This window comes from Pristis pectinata, chromosome 4 (assembly GCF_009764475.1).
Source record: "Pristis pectinata isolate sPriPec2 chromosome 4, sPriPec2.1.pri, whole genome shotgun sequence".
Lineage (NCBI taxonomy): Eukaryota > Metazoa > Chordata > Chondrichthyes > Rhinopristiformes > Pristidae > Pristis > Pristis pectinata.
In genome coordinates, this window is record NC_067408.1 from 32,913,743 (window position 1) to 32,935,380 (window position 21,638).

The window sequence follows — 21,638 nt, forward strand, 5'->3', positions numbered from 1 at the left end:
TTATATTCCTTTGTAAGTGCCTTTGGTGGGAACGTACATTTCTCGGTGGTAAAATGTGTCACTGACTCAACATTTTAATGTGGCAAATATAAACTTGGAAAAATGTTAAACTGGAAGGGATGTTGTTCCTTAAAACAGTACATCATGCTGTTCAATGTCTCGATACCTGTGCTACCAATGCCAATTCACCAACTGTGCCCATGTTACCTCCTTTTTGTCAATCAGCACATTGTCTGTGTTATAATACAAAAGCAAATACCATTAGAAAATCAATATTTCAAACCAAAGGAATTTTGTACATGAAAGCATTCCAAATTAAACACATTCACCCTTGTTCCATGTGCCTTTATTTGTTCTGGTATTCCAATTCCTTGCTTCTCCAGTGGCTGGACTTTCAGGATAACCTTAGATAATACTGAGTTTAGCAGATCTGTTTTGGACTGCCAAGATGTCCTTGGGCAGCCTTGCAGAAGTCCTCTTAATCTGTTGGATGACAAATGCTGTGAAACCCCATTTACTCCTCTGAACACAGGTATCCAGAGTCATAATGCTGAGCCTCCACTGTAGAATTGGATGGACTCTCCATGTGGATGCTCCAGGTTTCACGCAGAGCTATATCAAAAGTAGTCCTGGATTCCTCTATACTCCTGGGCTGGCATTGCATCAAGGCTCTTTGATAGGCCTGTCAATCCACTATACTTAATCATTTATACCTGTTAAACTTCTTCTGAAAGTTCTCATTGAGTCCTTGTTGTCCATGGGGACAGTACCAGAGGATTGGAGGGTGGCGAATGTTGTTCCCTTATTCAAAAAAGGTAGTAGGGATAGTCCAGGGAATTACAGATCAGTGAGCCTTACGTCTGCAGTGGGTAAGCTGCTAGAAAGGATTCTAAGAGATTGGATCTATGATCATTTAGAGAATCATGGACTGATTAGGGACAGTCAGCATGGATTTGTGAAGGGGACATCTTGCCTCACTAGCCTGATGGGGTTCTTTGAGAAGGTGACCAGGAAGATTTATGAAGGTAGTGCAGTAGATGTGGTCTACATGGATCTTAGTAAGGCGTTTGACAAGGTTCCGCATGGTAGGCTTCTTCAGAATGTCAGAGGCCAAGGGATCCAGGGAGGCTTGGCCGTATGGATTCAGAATTAGCTTGCCTGTAGAAAGCAGACGGTTGTGGTGGAGGGAGTGCATTCGGATTGGAGGGCTGTGACTAGTGGTGCCCCAAGGATCAGTTCTGGGACCTCTACGTTTTGTGATATTTATTAATGACTTAGATGAAGGGGTGGAAGGGTGGGTTAGCAAGTTTGCAGATGACACAAAGATCGGTGGTGTTGCGGATAGTGTGGAGGGCTGTCAAAGCTTACAGAGGGATATTGATAGGATGCAGAGCTGGGCTGACAAGTGGCAGATGGAGTTCAATCCGGGGAAGTGTGAGGTGGTACACTTTAGAAGGACAAACTCCAAGGCGGAATACAAGGTAAATGGCAGGATTCTGGGCAGTGTAGAGGAGCAGAGGGATCTGGGGTTCATATCCACAGATCACTGAAAGTTGCCACACAGGAGGATAGGGTAGTTAAGAAAGCTTATGGGATGTTGGCTTTCGTAAGTCGTGGGATGGAGTTTAAGAGCCGCGAAGTAATGATGCAGCTGTACAAAACTCTGGTTAGACCACACTTAGAGTACTGTGTCCAGTTCTGGTCACCTCATTATCGGAAGGATGTGGAGGCATTGGAAAGGGTGCAGAGGAGATTTACCAGGATGCTGCCTGGATTAGAGAGTATGGATTATGAGGAGAGACTAAAGGAGCTAGGGCTTTACTCATTGGAGAGAAGGAGGATGAGGGGGAGACATGATAGAGGTATACAAAATATTAAGAGGAATAGATAGAGTGGACAGCCAGCGCCTTTTTCCCAGGGCACCAACGCTCAATACAAGAGGGCATGGCTTTAAGGTAACGGGTAGGAAGTTCAAGGGAGACGTCAGAGGGAGGTTCTTCACCCAGAGAGTGGTTGGTGCATGGAATGCGCTGCCTGGGGTGGTGGTGGAGGCTGATACGTTGGTCAAGTTCAAGAGGTTGTTAGATAAGCATATGGAGGAATTTAAGATAGAGGGATATGTGGGAGGAAGGGGTTAGATAGTCTTTGGAGTGGTTTGAAGATTGGCACAACATAGAGGGCCGAAGGGCCTGTATTGTGCTGTGTTGTTCTATGGTTCTATGGTTTTGAAAGGAGCTCTTATCGAGTCCCCTGCAATAGAATTTATGTTTAATCTCTCTCTTACCTAGATGTGCCTTGTGATTCACTTGTATATCCCACTTCTAAGTTCTTAGAAATTTAAGGAGATTTGGCATGCCATTGAAGACTCTGACAAACTTTTACAGATGTACAGTGGAAAGCATTCTGACTGGTTACATCACAGCCTAGTATGGAAACTCTAATGCACAGGAACACAAGAGGCTACAGAGGGTGGTGGATTCAGCCAGTTCCATCCTGGATACAGCTCTCCCCATCATTGAGGAAATCTACAAGAGGCAATGTCTCAGGAAGGCGGCATCCATCATCAGGGACCCCCTGGGCTGTGCCCTCTTCTCGATGCTGCCATCAGGCAGGAGATATAAGAGCCTGAAGAGCCACACTTCAAAGTTCAACAATAGCTTCTTCCCCACTGCCATCAGGTTCTTGAACGGACCTGAAAAACCTTAACACGACCTCAAACTATATTTTTCTTCTCTCTCTCAATCTTGCACTAGTGTTGTTATGTTTATTTTGTTGTTTACATGTGTAAGTTACATACAATTTATGTTAATTTAAGTTTATGTTAACTTATGTGTGTCCTTGTCTTGCAATGTACTATGCTGCTGCTGGAAAAAGCTAATCTTCATGGCATTTATACCCTGTGTATGTATGTCTATGACAACAATAAACTAACTTAATCTTTAAGTTATCCAAAATTTATCCAAAACCTTGAAAAGCTGATGGTGAGCTACACCTTCTTGAACTGTGTTAGTCCTTGAAATGTGGGTATGTCCACAATGCTGTTGGGGAGTGAGTTCCAGGATTTTGACCCAGCGACAGTGAAGGAACGGCGATACACTTCCAAGTCAGGATGGTGTGTGGCTTGGAGGCCAACATTCAGGTGGTGGTGTTCCCATGCTTTTGCTGCCCTTGTCTTTCCAGCTGGTAAAGGTTGTGGATTTGAAAGGTAATGGGATTGGACAGAGCATGTAGGGTTTATGAAAGGGTAATTTTCACGTTAAATAAATGTATTTATTAATAGCTTAAATAATCTGCTGATTTTTTTTTAAAAAGGATACAACTAGTAGAATAAGTAAGGGAGAACCAGTAGATGTGGTGTGCAAGTCCTTTTCTGAGTGGTAAGTAGTGACTTATGGGGGACTGCTGGAATCGATGCTGAGCTCCTGGCTATTCACCATATATATCAATGACTTGGATGAAGGAACTAAGTGAAACAACTCCAACATGGCAGATGTCACACAGCTGGTGATGGTGGTGTGGTGGGTGGAGGTGGGGAAGAAGGGGAATGGAATGCAAGTTATGAGTGGTGTGGAGGATGCAAAGAGATTCCAATTTGATTTAGACAAGTTGGGTGAGTGGGCAAGTGCACTGCAGATGCAGTTTAACATGGATAAATGTACTGGTTCTAAAAACAGAAATAAAATATTATCTGAATGTTGACAGATTTGGATAAGAGCAGGTACAATCAGAGCTGATATGCTTGCACACCAGTCACTGAGTATAAGTTCAGGTGCAGCAAGCAGTTATGAAAATAAATGGTATGTTAGCCTTCATTGCAAGTGGACTAAGGTAGAGGAACAAAGATGTCTTGCTGCAGTTGGACAAGGCCCTGGTAAGACAGTATCTGGAGTTTTGTGTGTAGTTTTGTTGTCCTTATCTGAGACATTTTTGCCATGGAGGGAATGCAACAAAGTAGACTGATTCCTAGGACGGCAGGACTTACTTATGAGGAAAGATTGGGCTGGAGTATAGAAGAATGAGAAGGCATCTTATAAAAACCTATAAAATTCTAACAGGTATAGTTCAGATTAGATATAGGGAGATGTGCCTGATGGCTGGATAGTCCAGAACCAGGGGTCATAGCATCAGAATACAGTGTATGCTATTTAGAACTGAGACAGGAGAAATTTCTTCACCAAGGGGATGGTGAATCTGTGGAACTCTCTACCACAGAAGGCAGTGAGGGTCAAGTCCTTAAGAACATTCAGGAAGGAGGCAGATACATCTCTTAATGCTCAAGGGTCTAAGAGGTATGTGAAAGAGGCAGGAACAGTGTATTGAAGTGGATGATCAAACAGGTCGTATTAAATGGTCGAGCAGGCCAATTGCCCTGCTCCTGCTCTCTATGTATCACATGAAGGAAGGTTGTGTGGTTGTTGGAGGTCAATCATCCCAACCAAGGACATAATTACAAGAGTTCCTTACAGCAGTGTCCTGTGTCAACCATCTTCAGCTGTTTCAACAATGACCCTCCTTCCATTATAAAGCTAGAAAGAGGGATGTTCACTGATGATTGCACAATGTTCAACTCAATTCACAACTTCTTAGCAAATAAAGCATCACATGCCTGCATGTGGCAAGATGTAGACGAAATTCAGCATGGGTTATTTTTATCCAACCATTAATCCATTGCCTTCTCCTTTACTACAACATTTGTAGCCTCCACAAGTTCTTAATTCTTAATTATCCCCACAGTTTCTCTTTCATTTTGTGTACTATATTTTTGTGCATATAGATGTAACTTTGGATTCAATTTGCCACTCTTCCTTGGATCCAGTAGATCTTTACTTTTTTGAACAGCCTGCTATATGATACTTTGTAAGAATCCATTCAGACAACATCAAACGCATTGTGCTCATCAACCCTCCTTGTCACTGGTTCAAAAATTTCAATCAAGTTAAGCAGATATAACCTTTCCTTAAAGCATCTGTGCTGAATGTTCAGAGTTAATCTGTGCGTTTTTAAATGAAACCTTGTATGGTCTCTTGGAATGGAGCTCAACAACATTGCCAATATTAAACTATCTGGTCCATAATTTCTCTGTTTCCTTTTTAAACAAAGGTAAATTGTGAATAGCCTTCCAATCTTCTGGCACCATTCCTGTAGCCAGGAAGGATTGGCAAATTGTAGTTAGTGGACTCGGTGCCTCTCATAAACTTTCCCTTTTTGTCTTATCGTACCCTCTTATCTTTGCCTTATCTTACTGCCAAAAAGACCTCGGGCTATACTTCCAAAATTCTTTGAAGGCGTTGGGCAAATTGCAAAAGTGAAAAGAATCCTTGAATCTCTTAAAAGAATAACAGAACAAAACCTGGAGAATTGTGTTAAATCCAGGGCACCACTCTTCAGGACACCACTCTTCAGGACAATGTCAAGCCCTTGGAGAAATTCCCTGGAATGGTACCAGGGATAGGAGTTAAGTGGAGAATTCCCCTTAGGGCAACATGGGTGTGGATGTGTGTCCAATTTGGTGTGCAACGCAAGTGTGCACATTTGAAATGTAAGTTGCATCTCATGCTATGTGCCCAACAATCACAACAATATTTCTGTGTGTCAGCTGCAATTCCCAACAGTGGAGTGTCTATTGACTTCATTTTTACCAGACCTCTTTCATACCACACTTGGTCAAATGCTGAGGGCTGTTACTCTCACCTCATCACTGGAATTCACTTCTTTGGTTCACCTTTGGACCAAGGCGGTAATGAGATCTGGAGATGAGCAGTAGCAAAACCCAAACTGAGCAATGCTGAGCACATTATTGGGTGAGTAAGTGCTGCCTGATGGCATTGCTGATGACACTGCAATCACTTTTCTGACTGAGAGTTGACTGATTAGGTGATAATTAGTCAAATTGAATTTGTCCTAATGTTGTTGTCAGAACATATTTGGACAATTCAATGTGGTGAATTGGCCAGGTATGTTCTAACAACAAATCAGCTCAAATACAATCTATCTATTATGGCTGTGGTGTAACAAGTTCTGGAGGACAAGTACAAGAGTCACAATGTTGTTTGGTCCTATAACTTTTGCTAATCCAGTGCTTCTTTATAACATGTGGAGTGAAACAAATTGGCTGAAGATTGGCTTTTGTGAAGGCAAGATGAAGGAGGAAGCCAAGGTAGACTTGGCATTTCTGCCTGAAAATGGGTGCAAATGCTTCCATCATGTCTTACAATCAGTGCGCAAACTGCTCAATACTCCTACTTGTATAACCTGTTTTTGAGTACAGATGGTTGGTTGAATTGACCTCATACCCAAGAAATCCTGTGAAGAGGTGCAATTTGCAAGTGGCATCTAAGTCTCAGAGGGCATATCCTGAGGCCCAGGTCAAAGGCAGTTAAAACTGTTCAGATTCAAATAAATAAAACAATACCTATTAAAAATAGAAAATAAAAGAAAAATAATCTTAAGATACTAGGAGTGCAAAACCAAAAGATAAAGTGAAAGTAAAATGTAAACCAATTACTTGAACTAACCTTTTTGCTCACTGCTGCTGTATGCATTCATATGAATGGTGTCATTCCTCCTACATTGGCCACAGTCTTCAGTACGCACGTGTTTTGTTGTTGGACTCTTGTGGTGAGTTCAGCAGTGGAATAGCAGGTCGGATGCACCAGAATGGCAGCCTCAAACATATTTCCAAATTCCTTGTTTCACTGTGTAGGCAAATAAATTGGAGACAAGCTGAATAGGGAGTGACAGATGGCTGGAAGTTCTCTAAAGGAAAATTTGAAAGTTTTAAAGGTAAAAACCTTCAAATTTTAATTTATTTTTCCTTACTCCAATATGTCTATTTTCTCTCCCAATCTCTCTTTATTTCTATGTATAATTTGATTACAATTCACCTTATTTCCTTCACTCTATTTCTTCTTCATCATATTTTTGGCTGGTTGTATTCCAGAGACCTCACTGATCTTGGCCCACCATTGTCAGTTCACTTTTTACAGCATTTTGCAGTACAAAACAATTATTACTTTTAAAAATATTTAAATTATGATTTAAGACCATTTTCTCTTTATATTCAATTTAATTGTGGTCTCAATTTTTAGTTAATTCATTCATTACGTGCAAACATTGCTAGAAAAGCATTTATTACCAATTGATCTTAACAGTGTTCATGCACCTATTTGAACCTCTGCAGTTTTTGTGGTGAGTTAATTTGAACTGAACTTTGGAAGTGAAGTACAAAAGGAATATGGTACCATAGCATGTACTTAGTAAGTGTGCCCAAGCACAAACTTCTACCTCAGAGCTTCTAGATTGCTTGTTTCAACATCTAGATTACAAGTCAAGAAAGTTAGCTACTATGCCACTAACCAGTCACCTAAATGTAGCCTTTAAATGTCCAACCATGGCAATTTTGATAGTTAATCATCAAAAGAAGAAAAGTGATTTATTTATATGGTTTAATCATTGGAATCATTACTGCCTCAGAACATCATTGACATAGTAGATACAAGATTTTATGCTGAAGTAACTTCCCAGGAAATGGGAAGGAAATGTGCTCTCTGCATGCAAATGGAGTTTCTGCTGTACATCCATTGAAACTCCTACTTTTAATAATGGAACAATGGCAACAGCTTATATTGCTGTTATTGATCCTTTCTTTTGAACTTTTTGACATTTCCAGTGATCTATCATCTTATTGCAACTTAAAGGAGGACCCTCAAAGTAGGAATCCAAATTCCACCTATGTAGTTTCTAAAAAAGACTGGCCTCTGCTATAGCTGAGAAAGTACAAATTAGTTCAGATAAATGTAAGATGCCCTGCCTTCGTCACCACAGAATATCCACCCATATCCATTTACCTGTCTTTACCCCATATCCTTCAACAGTTTTGTTTTTTAAAAAAGATCTAATAATATCAGATTTAAAGTTAACAATTGATGCAGCATCAAGTGTCATTTGTGGAAGGATGTTCCAAAATTCTGCCATCCATTACACATAGAATTGTTTCTTAATCTAACTTTTCGACAATGTCATTTGGTTCTAGGCTCCCCAACTATGGAGAATGGTTTTTCTTTATTCATCCTGTCAATTCTCACTAACAATTCCAAATCTTCATTCAAATCACCCATTAACCTCTCAGATTCCAGGCAATACATTCCTATTGCTCCTCAACATTTGGAATCTAAGTAGTCTCATGGTTCGCAGAACTTCAGATCTGGTTTATCAAAGCTTTATTTTATTTGTACTACAGTAATTGCACCCATAAATTGCCTAGTTATAATTTTAAGAAGAAAAACATGAGGCAGATCCTATCAGCAACTCTGGCTCCTCCATTCAGCAGAACTTTCACTTAAGATTCCAGCATTTTTAAAAATGTTTTTGTTTAAATCGCCAAAGCACCCAGAAATCCATTCCACAGGCGATTACACTCTGCTAGGAATATATTTATGATATTAATCTTAAGTTTACATTTCCCAGTTTGAACTTGTCCTTTTATCCTGTATCACTTCTTAACCTATGTTCTTGAGCTTTCCTTTTCTGTACCATTCAGTATTTTACAAGACACCTTTTAGATCATTCTTTTCCAAGTCAGAAAAGACCAAGATTTTCCTCATTACTTAATTCTTTGACTGGAAGGTTTAGTACTTTGGGTGTAATTTCCATTACATACGTGTTTTAAATGTGTACCCATCAGCGAGATCAGCAGAGAGAGAGAGAGAGAGAGTACCATTTTCTTCGTAAAACACTGCACTCACTTGGGGCTTTCAATAAATTTCAGCTAAGAAGCTGAAAAAAAAGTAAAATGATGCCCACCGTGAAAAAGAGGAAAATGGTTGGCCTATGATAAAGTCTTCCATTTGGAGATCGCGGTTCCACCCTATCATTTCCTCCCTGAGCGCAATCTCCAGGGATCCGAGGTAAAAGATGGGGGAAATCTGGGAGGGAATCGGAAACAAAGTAGCTGGCACACCGCCTGTTCAATTTCCTATAATTGCTAAAAACATTTTTTTTAATGAAATTTGAGGTGGAGAGTGAAGTGAATGGCCCATTAACACCGTACCGACGCGAGCTGCATTTCTTGGTGCCTCAATTGACACATTGACTTGGTTGCAGCTGTTTTCTTTGTTCTTTCTGCTCAGGCCAGACGCCACGGATTCAAGAAAGTGGCGAAATGTGACAACTCGATTGCAGAGGCACGGTGTTGTTGAATCCTGCGGGCAGCCAGCCAAGGTTACATTAAAAATGCCGCAGCCACTGCAGAACCAGCCCTCTTGTCACGTAGCAGATAGGCGAATAAAAACATATTGCTGGTTTATAAAAACATAATGTGGTTAGAACGTGTACTGCATTATAATGGCCATGGAAACAGAACTGAACGTAGCGGGAGGTTAATATGTCTGCGGATTTAGCATTTATTGTTTACAGCAGATGAAGTATGCATTTATTCGGAAATGTAACGTTTATTTCTAACACGAATTTTTATAGGATCTTGTCGGATAATTGCAGGAAAAAATCAGATCGGCTTTAAGGAGGGTGGCATCCCAAAAATAAAATATATTTCCAAGGTGTTCAAAAACATTAAGCTGAAGGAAAATAGTTTATATAAACGTTCTTGATTTTTAAAATGTTATAGCTGTCAAGTCGCTTTAAAATAGCTGGTACGAAATCAGGAAAAAAAAGGAGACACAAGAGACTGCAGATGCTGGAATGTGGAGCAACAAACTATCTGCTGGAGAGACTCAGCGGGTGGAGCAGCATCTATGGGGGGGGGGGGGAGAGAGGAGGAATTTTTGACGTTTCGGGTCGAAAACCCTGCATCAGGACTCAGGACTGGCAAAAAAAAAATGAATATGCTGGAAATGATCAGCAAGTTGGTTGGGTGTGCTACTCGGCCAAGTGATTGATGTTAGCATCGGTACTCACTTGTCATGCCTTTCAGGAATGAAGTTAAAAAACACCTGCACAGTGTGGATGGTAGCAATTTAGACAAATTAAGTAAATTGTAGGAAACTTTTCCCCAAAGCAGAGGTGACAAAAACTAGAGGCCCCGGGGTTTAAGGTAAGGGGTAAAAGGTTTAAAGGAGACCCGAGGAAGAAATTTTTCAGCAAATGGTGGGTGGAATCTGGAATAAATTGCTTGACTGGGTATTGGTGGCAGGTACTCTCAGATTTAAGAATCATTTTAATGAGCACTTGAATTGCCAAGACATAAAAGGCCATGGACAAAGTACTGGCAAATGCGATTAATATTGATGTGTACTTGATGGTTGACATGGGTCTGGTGGGTCAAAGAGCCTTTTTGTGCGCTATATGATATTACAACTATTATTTGGATTCCCTCCCATGCAAACAACAATTGACACAGATCAATTATTAATATTTAAATTTGTTGACCAAAAGTATCAAGATATATGGGGGAAAAGCAAGTAAATGGATTTGGGTCACAGATGAACCACGATCATATTGACTCGTGGACCAGCCCTGAGGAACTGAGAACACCCTTCCTTTAGTGGTCCTATGTTTCACTCTGCACTTCTGCATAGCCTTGATCCAGACATGGATTATTATTGATATTCACGACAAGAAGGATATTTAGTATTAGAGAGAGTTCAGAGGGCATCGACAAGGATGTTGCCAAAGAGGGACATGTTTAATTAAGAGAATGACTAGACTGCAGTTGTTTTTCTCAGGCTGAGGGGAGATTTAATCAAGCTGTGTAGTATTATGTGAGGCCTAGATATGGTACAAAGGAAGGACTTACTTCCTTTAGTAGGGAAGGCTATGACTAAGTGGCATAGGTTTAAGATAGGGTGCTAGAAGAGTGAAGGGGAGTGGGGTGTTAAGTACTTTTTTTCACTCAAAGAGTTGGGAGGAGGGTGTACTCTGAAAGCCATTTGTCTAAAGGCATGGTTAAAGTAGATATTTTCAACACATTTAATAAGTGCCTGGATGAACATCTGATGCTTCATAATTTACAGGGCGATACAGCAAAAATTAGAAATCGGGATCAGTTTACATAAATCTTACTCATCCAGCCTGAACTTGATGGACCAAAAGTTTTCCTCTGTGCTGTAAATTTCCATAATTCTATAATGTTATTAACATAAAAGCTAAATACAAGAGGAGAACTGAGCATAACATTCCTCACCCTGAAGACAAAGTCTAGCTGAGAATAGCACTGTGATGCTATGGATCCCAAAGGGGATTCCAAGGGAAAATGCACAAAGCTTGGATTGAAATCTCACATGCTGAAAATTTATCCTAATTATCAGTTGTTGATCATTGCCAGAGTCCCTCACAGCAAGATCCTTAGTCCAATTATCTTTTCTCGATGATGAGGTTAATGATAGGGAGTTTGCAATGACCCCTCAATATTACTTCTCCATCTCCAATTCTCAAGCCATGTGAAATAGTACTTGCCATAACAATGCTCATGAAGTACAAAACAATAAAAGATTAAACAGTGTGGGTAGTTGATATGCCTGTACTTAGCATGATAAGTTCCGCTCCACCATCAACATACCATTTTTATCTAAAATATAGAACACCAACTTATCAAGTTGTGATGGATTAAGCAAGGTCATAATTATTTCAATATCCTGATATCATGGTGCACAACTAATGTTAATTTATATACTTAATATTATGGTATAGAAGTTGACATGGTCCTGATGAGCCAAGTGTCCTCCTGTTGTAATAAGTAAACAAATCAGTTAAGATCAGCTCCATTCTATAACTTCAAGACCTTGAAAGTTATTATGTCCTGTGACACACCACCCTCACTTGGTTATCTATTATAATTACTTTATTATTTGTGGATTAAAATCCTGGAATTTAAAGAACTTAAAGTTATCAGAGGAACACCATAAATTCAAAGAAAGCATTCAATGAAGGAAAAGTCTCATTAGAACCTCAGAATAAGCAGGGACATTCAGTTTTAAGTGCAAAATACTGCACAGCCTTTTGAGCATTATTCACTTCCAAATATAGAAATATAGAGATTACAGAAATAAAGATGGAATTTAAACTTGTCATTGTATTGTTCACTAGTTACCAACAGGTATGAATTGTACAGTATGAAAAAACTATGTAGGAAAAAACAATGTAACAATCAAACACGGAAATAAATAATCTAATTAAATATAATACCCAATCATAATATGCAAATATATACCGGGTAATATTACATTAAAAATGATTGCTTGGGACAAATGGGACAACTTTTTTGGTTAAATAATACTAACGATATGCTTGATTTTAAAGCAATTTATTTCGAATCTTATTATGTAAACCTGAAAAATATTGCACGTGCAGTAATATTGTCGCTTTGATCTCAATCGCCTGGACAAAGGAGTCATTATTATAATATAAAATTATGTTGAAGAAACTATACGGATAGCTGATTGGTGAAGCAAGGCTGAGGTTTCGCCTTACACGAACTTCAGAGGCTCCTCCTCAGTATCCAGGGCTTCTCGGAGCAGTTAGTGACTACTCTCCCATTGGTTGTATATTGTATCAATTTTGGCTCAAGAACCAATGACTGAGAGGGTTGGCCCTCTTCCCTTTTGACATCAGATCATGTGGCTCCTAACAGCTGATGCAATGTTCAAGTACAAAGCGGTGGCCGCAGCTGGCCCGGGTTCGCACTCGGGACTATCAGCAAGCTGGGGGGGGGGGTGAGAAGCGGTGGCCGTGGCTCCTGGTCGGGACACATTATTGAGCAGTAATGGTGATGATGTATGTCCAGACTTTAAGAGACACGGGTCCTTATAACCAAAGGACGAGTCCTACCGGCGATGAGGAGGATGGTGTGGTCCAGTTGATGAAGAGACTCCTTCACCATAGCTTCGCTGGCGAAGCGGTAACAAATTCAAAGAAGATAAAGCACAGTGAAAACCCCTTTGAGAGACGTTATAACGTAGAAAATGAACGCCTTATTCCTACTTCAGGTGAGCTGCTGGGTCGCTGCGTTGTTTTATTCTTGATAACTCGATACTAAATGACAGATTTCATAAGAAACCCCTAAAACTGTCAGTTTCCGTTCATGTTTTATCCAAATCATCTTCAATTAGCATTTGGCATATCCTAATTGAAGTGCCTCTACAATCCTGAAAGCAAAATGATGGAAACCTTTTTCTTTTAGTATCGTTTAAATTAAGACATTTATTTCCTCTTCATGGAAGAAATACTATGAAGTAACGTCCTTTTTCTCTTTTTTTCAATCTGAATATCGATTCAAACTAATCAGTTACATCATCGCTATTCTAGAATCGAGAATGCAGAATAATAGTATGGCAATTGCACAACAATAAAAGTCAACCGCTTCACACAGATAAACCATGGAATATACCATTCTCAAATACTGGCAAAAATGTTCTGGGAATGGCGATCAGCGATAAATTTGAAACTTACTAAATATATGGGAATTCCTGCTGAAATTGTCATTTTTGGACTATCTATGTTTCTCAAGTGTTAATGCAATGTCATCGTGGACTGATAAAGAACATTCGTGCTCCAATAAAGTTTTTTTGCTTCCATATTTTTGTAGAAATATATAAACTTTTGTTTATATATTTGTGAGATGAAAATGTGATTGTGAATGTTGGTAATGGGATAATCAACTGTCTCCTTAAGAGTGGCAAAAAACAATTTATTCTGACTTTTGTCGCTGTTAGGATGGTACTATTATGAACCAGTCAACAAGTTGTGGATTGCAATTCAGTATAAAGATCTAGACTGGCATTCCAATGGAGTACTGATAGCATGCTGTACTGCCAGAGGTGCCATATTTCAGATGAGACTTAAACTAGTGCCCCATCTGCTTTCACAGATGGATGTAAAAGATCTCCCAACAATATCAGAAGAAAATGGCAATTATCCCTGGTTTCTCTGCTGATAATTATCCCAATATCACTAAAACTGCTTGTCCAATTATCATATTGCTGTTTGCAGAAGCTATCTATGTGCAAATTGGCTGCTGTGTTTCCTACATTACAGCAGTGCATAATTATAATTACTACTTTCACTGAAGAGTGTGTAATATTCTAAGGTCACACAGGGCACTGCATGTTTGAATTTATTAATATTTGATCCACGATCGATATTGGAGTTTTTTTTGGGGATGTTATTCTTATTCAAATCAGTTCCATGTGATTCTCTACTAATTTTAGCAGTAGGGTGCAAGATTGAGCAGAATTAAATCAATTATTGACTTCCAGTTAATAAAGATCCATTTTTATAAATGTATTCATTAATTTCCTGAAAATAATACATAACTTGTCCTTTTCTTTCAGATACATATTTCGTGAATCAATCTGGAAATGATTTTATTTTTCTGGAGGAATTTTTGGAAGAGAGGACCTGCCAGCATCTAGCTAAGCAGATAGAGCACTGCCTGTCCACTTCCAAGAAATCCCAGTTGCAATGCCAGGAGCTCTTGATCCCTCAGTACATGAGCCGAAGAATAGCACAGGATGTAGTTCGAATGGCTGCCAGTGAGCCCTGTGGACTGCGTGGTGCTGTGATCTATGTTAATCTGGAACATGAGAACACAAATAAGAAGCTGGGAAAAATAGTGTATGACAGCACTGTAATTCCTACCTTTGAATTGACTCTGGTCTTTAAACAAGATAACAACTCCTGGCCTAGTCTAAGGGATTTCTTTTCCATAGGGACTTGTTTCACACATGCATCAAGGAGGGTGTTGAAACTTAGTCCAGGATTTCGACTGGTCAAAAGAAAATTGTATTCTTCTGTCGGACCAATTGTTGAAGAGTGCTGATTAAGTGCCAAATTAGATCTTGGAGGAAATTTGTGCTGACAATTCTGATTATGGTTTATTAAGGCTTAATGATTGCTACTGAGCCTGGAACAGAAGTTTTTCTGTAAATATTCTCATGCACAAAATGCTACAGTTTCTTACAATGACTGTTAATAACTTGAATTTTACTAATATTTTTGAAGATTTGGGATGCTGAAGTGACCAGGGCAGGAAGCAGAGGATGCATAATGGAAATTCACATTATTGTATTTTTCACATTGTGTTCTCCTTCTCTGTCACTGTTAGAGGTAGATAATTTTGGTTATGGCTGAGGAACATTGAAAGTATGTGGTGACGGTAAAGGGGGAGCAAAGTGCATGAGGGAAAATTCAGGGAAATGAGATGAAGAAAATGAAGTGTGGGTAAACTTTTAGTTGGAAGAGGCAATGAGGAAGTAATGAATTGAAACATCAGTACACTACATTATTAAGCTGTGTAATTGAGAAATGATTACTTGGTTGAAAGGAGTTTAAAAGGTCTGCTTTTTGTCCTCTTTTACTGATGTTCAGTATTGTCCATGTTTGCACATTTTTGCACTGCATTTGATTGCACTGTTGAATCTAACTATTTTGTATGGGCATGCTGGACTTGCTCTAAAGTAGTATGTTGCATTTATATGAACAGTTCAAGCTTCCCAGAAAGGATGCAAAATACAAACAACTGCTAACTTCATCTACTGCAGTGCTATGATTGAATTCTTGTTAAAATGGTAAGAGGTTGTCCTATTGTAAACACATTGGAAATATTGAAAATAAACTTTATATAAAACTAGTTTCAATTTTTCTCTTTTCACACTGGTGAAAATCAAATCCTTTTCTAGATTAACCTAGTTCAAAGAAAATAGAATATAAAATCTCCTCCTAAATGCTGGAACCCGTAACACTTAAACATTTGTCAAGAGTTTGTTGTTAATCTGAACATTGTATTGAAGCCAATATTCACGAAAGGAAAACTATAAAATGAATGGACTGCATGATTATGGAGATACATTATTAAATAGATTTATAAAGCATCGGGAAAAATGACATTGTTAAAGATTTGAACTAGAAATAAACATTGCATATGGTTAAATAACATTATCAGACTGGTTTGAATTAAGAAAGGAATTCAGTTAAGACAAATTAAACAAGAATTGCATTGGGTCTTTGGTCCATTTGAAAGCACAGATAGAAATTACAAAACTAAAGCAGACTGTTTCATCTAACAAGTCTCTGTCAGACCTTTTCCTCCAAATGAGCAATTAGTTTTAATCACATTTTCTCTGTCTGCTACCATATTTCTTTTCTGTCACCTAATGTCCAATCCAATTGCCTCAAATCTTGACTATGAATTCGCCAAAAGACCTCCTTTAACCTTGAATTTTGCATCACTTGTGGAGCTTGTGACCACCGTAGCCATACATCCTTTCTGTAACCTGTAGTTTTTATTATTTGCATTGTTCTGCTGAAGAAATGTCTTTCTAACTCAGCCTTAAATTGTCTACCCCTTATTCTAAAATTGTGACCCCCCCTGGTTCCAGATGCCTCAGCCAGGGGAAATGTTCTTCCTGCTTCCAGCCTGTTGACACCTATAAGAATTTTGTAAGGGTCAATGAAATCTCTCATTCATTCTTCTAAACTCTAGAGAACACAGGCCTAATCTACTCAATCTCTCCTTCTATGGCAAACCTAGAACCAGGCAAGTGAATGTTTATTGCACAATCTCTATGGGAAGTACCTTCTTGTTATTGTTTATCTATATAAACAAAAAACCTTACAATGGAACACAATACTCCAGGTGTGGTCTCATCAAGACCCTAGTAAGACATCTTGTATTTAAGGCCCACATATCATCTACCTTCCTGATTAATTGCTACACCTGCATGGTGGCTTTCAGTGACTTGTGTACAAGAACATGTAGGTTCATCTGAACATTAAACATTACCCAATCTCAACAAATGTTCTGCTTTTCTGTTTTGTGCAACATAGAATCATAATGTCATGGAGCCAAACAACACGGAAGTGGCTCAGCTGGTAAAGCTGCTGCTTCGCAGCTCTACAACATGCCCTCAAGTCCTGTCTGTGTGGAGTATGCACGTTCTCCCTATGACCAAGCAGGTTTCCTCTAGGTGGTCTGGTTTCTTTCCACAACCCAAAGACCAAAGGGTTGGTAGGTAATAAGCCAATGTAAAGTTGCCCTTAGTGTAAGTGGATGGTAGAATTGATAGGAATATGGGGAGAATACGTAACAGGGAAAAGCAGTGGGGGAAGTAGGATTGCTCTGTGAACTGGCATAGACTCAATGGACCAAAGAGTCACCTTCTATGTCATAAGGCAATATGGAATTATGGCCCAATGATTCCACACTGATCATCAAGTACCTATTTATTCTAATCTAAATCTAATCCCATTTTATTCTCCCTCCATTCCAACCAACTTCCCCACATTCTACCAGTATCACTCCACTCACCTGCACACGGGGGGGGTAACGTACCAACTAACCTACCAACCTGCACATCTTTGACATGTGGGAGAAAACTGGAGTATCCAAAGGAAACCCACAGTCACAAGGAGAACATGCAAACTTCATGCAGACAACACTGGAGGTCAAGACTGAACCTAGGTCAATGGAGCTAGGAGGTATCTGCTGCACCATTGTGCCACCACCAGAGTGGAGAATTTCACATTTTTCTACAATATATTGCATCAGTCATGTTCTTGCCTACTCGGTCAGCTTGTTGGGAAGAGGATGTGAAGCCACTTTACATCCTCCTCCCAACTCACAATCATCAACAAACTGGAAATATGGTATTTGGTCCCTTGAGCCAATCATTGATACAGATCATGAATAGCTGGAGCCTAAGCACAAATCCCTGGGGTACCACCTTGTTCATAGCCTGCCAACTTGAAAGATCTGGCTATTCCTACTCTTTGTTTTCTATCCAATGAATAATTCTCAATCCATGTCCACACCACCATGTTCAGGAACAGCTATTTTCCTACCGCCATCAGCTTCTTGAACCTATCTGCACAACCTAACCCTACCTCAGCAATGGAAAACTATGGACCACCTCTTGCACCACCATGAACTTGTCTTCGATTGTGTCTCTTTTTTGCACTGTGGTCTTCATTTTGCACAGTCTTTTTCCCCCCACTGTCAGGTATAATTTATATTCCTTGTGTCGTCTGTACCTACATGCCTGAGAGCTGCTGCAAGCAAGATCTTCATTGTACTAAACCTCACCATACTTGTGTGCATGACAATAAAGTCTTTCTGATTTGACATTACCTCCAACTCCATGTGCTCTAACCTTGCTGACCAATTTTCTCTGGGGGACTCATCAAAAGTCTCCCCAAGATCCAAATACAGCACATGCAGTGGTTCCCCCTTATCTATTTTGAGTCACATCCTCAAAGGACTCCACTAGATTAGTTAAACATGATTTTATTTTCATAAATCCATGCTGACTCTGCTCAATCCTGTCATTCTTTTCAAGGTATTCTGTTATTACATCTCACAATATAGATTCTAGCACCTTCCTCACCACTGATGTCAAATGAACAAATCAGTGGATCCTTTTGTTTTCTCTGTATTTCCTTTCTTAAATAGTGGGGGTCATATTTACTACCTTCCAAACTGCAGGAACAATTCCAGAATTTCAGCAGGTGATATCCACCTTCTTCAAAACTCTGGGATGTAGGTAAACAGGCCATTGGGATTTATTGGCTTTTAGTCTCACTAACTATTCATAGTTATTAATAGTACTGTATAGCAATGATACTTTTTCGGTTCTTCATTCCAAGATTCCCACCATCCAGGCCATGCCATCCTTTTGCAGCTACCATTGCACAGGAGGTACAGAAGCCTGAAGTCCCGCACCACCAGGTTCAAGAACAGCTATGTCCCCTCAACCATTCGGTTCCTGAATATACCAGCAAAACCCTAATCACTACAGCTTAGCAACACTATGACCACTCCAATCACTTGCAGTAAAATGGACTTTGTTTTTTGTACTAATTGTTTTTCTTGTAAAAAAATATGTATAATTTATTTTTAACTTATGTTTGTCTTGTGAGTACTGTGCATGTTATGCAATGTACCTGTGATGCTGCTGCAAGTAAGCTTTTCATGACACCTGTACATTCATGTACTTGTGCAAAGTACAATAAACTCAACAGATCCTTGGATCTCTGGTATATTTGGTAGCTTTTTTGCACAAATATATAAAGATGGTGTTGCATAATATAGTACAAGTAAAGAATGGAAAGGAATTGAGCAAGAACAATGAGAAATGAATTGGAAATGCATGCAAAAGAATGAAATAAATTAGAATACCTTGCAGAGACATGGAATACAATGGAGTAAAATCAATACATCTTACCAAAGGTAAAGCATACAACATTTTTTTTAATAAGATGGTAGGGGGAATCTACAGAGTGACAATGCCAAGAAACTGATGAGGAATGTAAATTGTGATCGGAGGGAAAAACAAGTTGGAAACATAGTAAAGGAATCTTAAAATATGTCAGGACTAAATGAAAGACGTAAATAGTGGTGGGCCCAAATTATCGACAATAGGGAAGTCATATCTGAAAAAAAGATTGCCGAAGTGTTTAAATATTAGTATTCTAATGTGTCGATTTTTAACTCCTGTGAAGTAGCTTGGTGCAATAAAAATGCAAGTATTTGTTGATGTTAAGAGAAACAAGAATTATGGATTTATTTAAAAAGTGAATATAGATTTTAAAACATTAAAATCACAGGCGGTATTGAGGATGCTGAAGTTCAAAGCAGTTAATACCTTGACAACGTTCTTTCCTAGATTTTGAAGAAATGAGTTCCCACAGTCACAAGTCCTCTTGTAGGCAAGTCTATTATACCCTGGGCACTAACCCAAAAAACAGAAAACTGGAAAATAACAAATGTATCTCATATCTTCAAAAGATTCAAAGGATGAGTCATTGTAAAATAGCCCTTCAAACCTTACATTGACTGAAATGTGATTGACAATCCTGATTAGTGAACAAAAAATATTCATTTGCACCTTTCACAAATCTGGCATTTATAACCCAGCCACCCTCCCCGCTCCCCCCCCCCCCCCACCACCCCAACCGGCCTTGAAGGTGGTAGTGAGCTGCCTTAAAGCACTTGGTCTCTCTCAATGGTGTTATGCAGAAAATTATAGGATTTTGACTCAGAAGCAATGAGCGATCTATTGCCACATCAAGATATAGTGTGTGATTTGGCAGAGAACTTGAATATGGTGTGATACGGATGTGATAGTGCTACCATTTGATTACTGCTCTTGCCCTTCTGACTACGAGATGTGTTGTCAAAGAGACCTCTGGAAGTTTCTGGAATGCATTATGTTGGGGACACAGAATGCAACAATTTAGAGGCAGTGGTGAAGTGAGTAAATGTTTAAATTGGTGAACAAATTGGTAATTAAGTCAGCTTCTTTGGAGTTGTTGGAGGTCCACTCATACAGGCACTGAATCAATTCAAATACCCCAAGATAATGATGGTTGGGTTTCCATTCATGGTAAAATTCTGAATATCAGGAGAGATGCCTGGACCATCTCTTGTTGTAGATGATCATTATCCAGTTGTAGGGTTGTGCAAATGTTACTTACCACTAACCAGACCAGGTCTGGATGTTACTTTAACCCAGCTCTTGACATAAAACCCTGCTGATGTCATCAGGCCATAGTTTCACTTCTACAGGTACAGTTCTGGTTCACTTATTACTGAAATTCCCTCCAAGCCACATTTTAGAGCTGGATCATTTCTGATAGAAAGCTCAGCACATAAAGGCCAAAACACAAACCACTATTTAACACAAGCACCAGTCAATCAGAAAGACTTTTATGTCTGATTATGTTCCCGTAACCCACCTTTCACTACTAAATACACCATAAATTGCCAGGTTTGTTCATGAAATATTCACTTCAGACAGGAGAGAATCCTAATTATTTCATAACAATTAAGTTATGGCTAAGCTGAATTTATCAATTTGTTTCTGCCTATGTTTACTTATGGCACTTCTCACTGCAACTCAGAAACCATTTTGCCTCATACAACCCTGCATCTAAGCTTAAGAACACAAGATGGAGCAGAAAGAAAAGATCATACATCCCCTTGAACTTGATCTGATCTTTAGGCTCAATTCTATTTTCCTGCCTTATTCCCATTATTCTGAATTCCCCAATAGTCCAATAATCTATTTTAGCCTCAAATCTTCTGTCTGATATAATTCCATGGGATCAAGAACAATTTACTTCTACTCTGGTTCTATAGATTCTGAAGTGACCAATGAGGCCAACGTGAGAACTGCAATCTCTTCCACAGATGGGACAGGAGATACCTGATGGGGCGGGGGAGGGTGTTGGGTGTAGATAGTTTGCGAAGTGGTGCATTTTTTCCCGCTATTTATGCTCTGTGTGTCCCCGACATTATCAACATCATCTTGAATGCTTCTTCTCACTTTGAGCAATCATAGGTCGATTTGCAAGATTCAGTGGGGATGTTACATTGTTCCAAGGGGATTTTAAGCACATGCTTGAATGTTTCCTCTGTCCATCTGGTACTCTTTCCTAAGACAGAGCTTGGTATAGACTCTGTTTTGAGAGTCTGGTGGCAGGCGTGCAGATGGTGTGGCCTGCCCAACACTGCTTTCACCATGCCACATTGCTCTCTGCCAATAAAACCCCTCTTTGAGGATAATAAAAGATGTGAACGACTTCTTAGAAGAAGGCTTTCATTGAAAATTGATAATTAAAAAAATAATAAATTAACAAATAATATTTATAAAAATCATAGAAAATTGATCTAAAAAGTGAGGTTCATAGAA

At 39.3% G+C, this 21,638-nt stretch overlaps 1 protein-coding gene and 1 long non-coding RNA gene across 5 annotated transcripts in view; one reads left to right on the forward strand and one right to left on the reverse strand.

Annotated features, from left to right (window-relative positions):
- The window catches only part of LOC127569956 (uncharacterized), a 136,123-nt gene that overhangs the window by 93,762 nt on the left and 20,723 nt on the right, over nt 1-21,638 (reverse strand). For all 4 annotated transcript variants that reach the window (XR_007956273.1, XR_007956274.1, XR_007956271.1 and 1 more), the window contains one exon: nt 6,516-6,695. This is a non-coding gene — a long non-coding RNA (uncharacterized LOC127569956). The remainder of the gene's footprint in view (nt 1-6,515; nt 6,696-21,638) is intronic.
- On the forward strand, nt 12,603-18,885 carry si:ch211-39i2.2 (DNA damage-inducible transcript 4-like protein-like). Its single transcript, XM_052015047.1, has 2 exons — nt 12,603-12,938; nt 14,283-18,885. Exons 1-2 carry the CDS (start codon nt 12,716-12,718, stop codon nt 14,768-14,770), a joined length of 711 nt encoding a protein of 236 aa, XP_051871007.1. The 5' UTR covers nt 12,603-12,715; the 3' UTR covers nt 14,771-18,885.

Excerpts from the sequence above, each read along its gene's own strand:
- si:ch211-39i2.2 (XM_052015047.1), top strand. The coding sequence starts at position 12,716 with ATGGTGATGATGTATGTCCAGACTTTAAGAGACACGGGTCCTTATAAC. Across the intron at positions 12,939-14,282 it reads ACGCCTTATTCCTACTTCAG|ATACATATTTCGTGAATCAA; the intron begins GTGAGCTGCTGG and ends CTTTTCTTTCAG.